The sequence below is a fragment of the Aplysia californica genome, unplaced genomic scaffold (genome assembly GCF_000002075.1).
Source record: "Aplysia californica isolate F4 #8 unplaced genomic scaffold, AplCal3.0 scaffold00648, whole genome shotgun sequence".
In the NCBI taxonomy this organism is placed as follows: domain Eukaryota; kingdom Metazoa; phylum Mollusca; class Gastropoda; order Aplysiida; family Aplysiidae; genus Aplysia; species Aplysia californica.
In genome coordinates, this window is record NW_004797918.1 from 22,490 (window position 1) to 24,544 (window position 2,055).

The following is a 2,055-nucleotide window of genomic DNA, read 5'->3' on the forward strand; positions in this document are numbered from 1 at the left end:
ACACACACACACACACACAAACCAACAAATACACGCAACAAACAACAAAAGCTACACACTACACGCACCGCTATGCCCCGTCCAGCCAACTGCTTGAGCTCCCGGAATCCCTTGAGGCGCGCTATGTGCAGTGACTTGGGCACATTCCTCCACAGCTCTACGTCATCTAGGACACCTTCTGGCAGCCTTGACCTGGACGACTGGGAACTGAACACATCCCATAGGGATGATGGCGAGCGCCCTGACATCATTTCGCTGGGGAAAAAAGGGAATATTGATGGGAAAAGTAATAATTATAGCATAACAAGGCATAATCCAGTTTTATTAGGGTTTTTTTTTCTTTATTTATTTCCTTTTTCCTTTCTCTCTTCCCTTCTTCATTTTCTTTCTTTCTTTCATACTTTTTTATTTTCTTCAACATTTATTAACATTATATACCCATCTAAGCTGTTATTGTTGGGTTTTTTTTAGTTTGTTTGAGGGTTTGTGGGTTTGTTTTTGTTTGTTTGGTTGGTTGGAGTTTGTTGTGTGGGGTGGGTATTTTATGGATGAATTATTAATTATTTCATTATCCTTACTTTGTTATTCATTAATTATTCGTTCACTGAAACATGGATTCACTTCTTGTGTTAATAATTCTATCTTTATTAACAATAGTACATGCATGTGTTCTATAACCTTGTTGTATCTGGTGAGAGTGCGAAGACGGTGTTGGTTACTCTGAGCATTTAAGGTACTGCGTTGCACTCCCCTCATATTTCATTTAAGAGGACACAACCTAATTACTTCTCACACACAAATGAATAACCTATCAAAGTGTGAGTTTACTTTCGCAGACTTTAATACTCCAGTTTTCCAGTGTTAACCATATTTGTTTTCTTTTTTAATGGGCTGCATCCTACCACCGCCCCTCCCCCGCCCCCTAATTGTTTATTGCCTGTTCTCCCTGGGATACAATATGTACCTGGAGAGTGTTGGTGACGGAGTTGGGTTGGGTTTTTTTCGTTTTGAGGCAACAAGATCATTGTGAAGTGTAGGCGAATATATCTTTTTAAAGTGTTTTACCATACTAGAAGTTCAGGAAAAAAAGCAAGTTTTGGTATATAAAAAGGTCAAATGTATCGACAGACAATTCTGTTTAAACTAAGTACCCATATACATGTCGTTAACTTTTAGTGAAAGAGACTGACGGGTAGACAACTGAGTTCAGAATTAGACAGACAATGTCATAGATATAGCCAGACAAACCACATTATAGATGTATAAGCTAAGAAACATGCTGACTAGCAGAACGGTAGTTACATGTATTTGAATAAAAACAAAATGTGGTACAAACCACTGACAGGTAGATAGATAGATTGATAGATAGATAGATCTATAGAGCGATAAAGCGATAGAGCGATAGAGTGATATAGCGATAGAGCGATAGATAAAGCGATAGATAGATAAATAGATTTATAAATAGATAGATAGATAGATAGATAGATAGATAGATAGATAGATAGATAGATAGATAGATAGATAGATAGATAGATAGAGAGATAGATAGGTAGATAGATAGGTAGATAGATAGATAGATAGATAGATTTTGAAAAGAGATGTTATTATTTTTAAGGACGAGATTTCCCTTCAGTTTGCCAATATTACCAGCCTTGCAGAAATCCTCACTGCAGGAATCTTTATCTTTGAGAATCTCACGAGCGCTAAATCAACATGACTAATTGCAATGTATGTATACACAGACACTCGATAAACATGGCAGAACACACACGCTGTATTATGTTATCCCTAACACTCCCGCCCCAACATCCCCTCCCCTGGGGCCACCTCGCCCGCGCACACACTTATTTCCCTTTTCCAAGTCATATTCTTAATAGGTTTTCGATTTCGATTTCACGTCTATAACTATAAAATGCAGACCAACGCTCACGAACGCACGTATGCACGCACGCACACACGCATGCACGCACGCACGCATGCATTCACGCACGCACGCACGCACGTACATACACACACACATACACACACACACTCACACACACACACACACACACA

At 38.9% G+C, this 2,055-nt stretch overlaps 1 protein-coding gene across 1 annotated transcript in view; it reads right to left on the bottom strand.

Moving 5' to 3' along the window:
- The window catches only part of LOC106013083, a 10,030-nt gene that overhangs the window by 2,644 nt on the left and 5,331 nt on the right, over positions 1-2,055 (bottom strand). Inside the window, exon 7 of the mRNA XM_013087859.2 lies at positions 69-255. Within this exon, the coding sequence (XP_012943313.2) occupies positions 69-255 (187 nt within the window). The remainder of the gene's footprint in view (positions 1-68; positions 256-2,055) is intronic.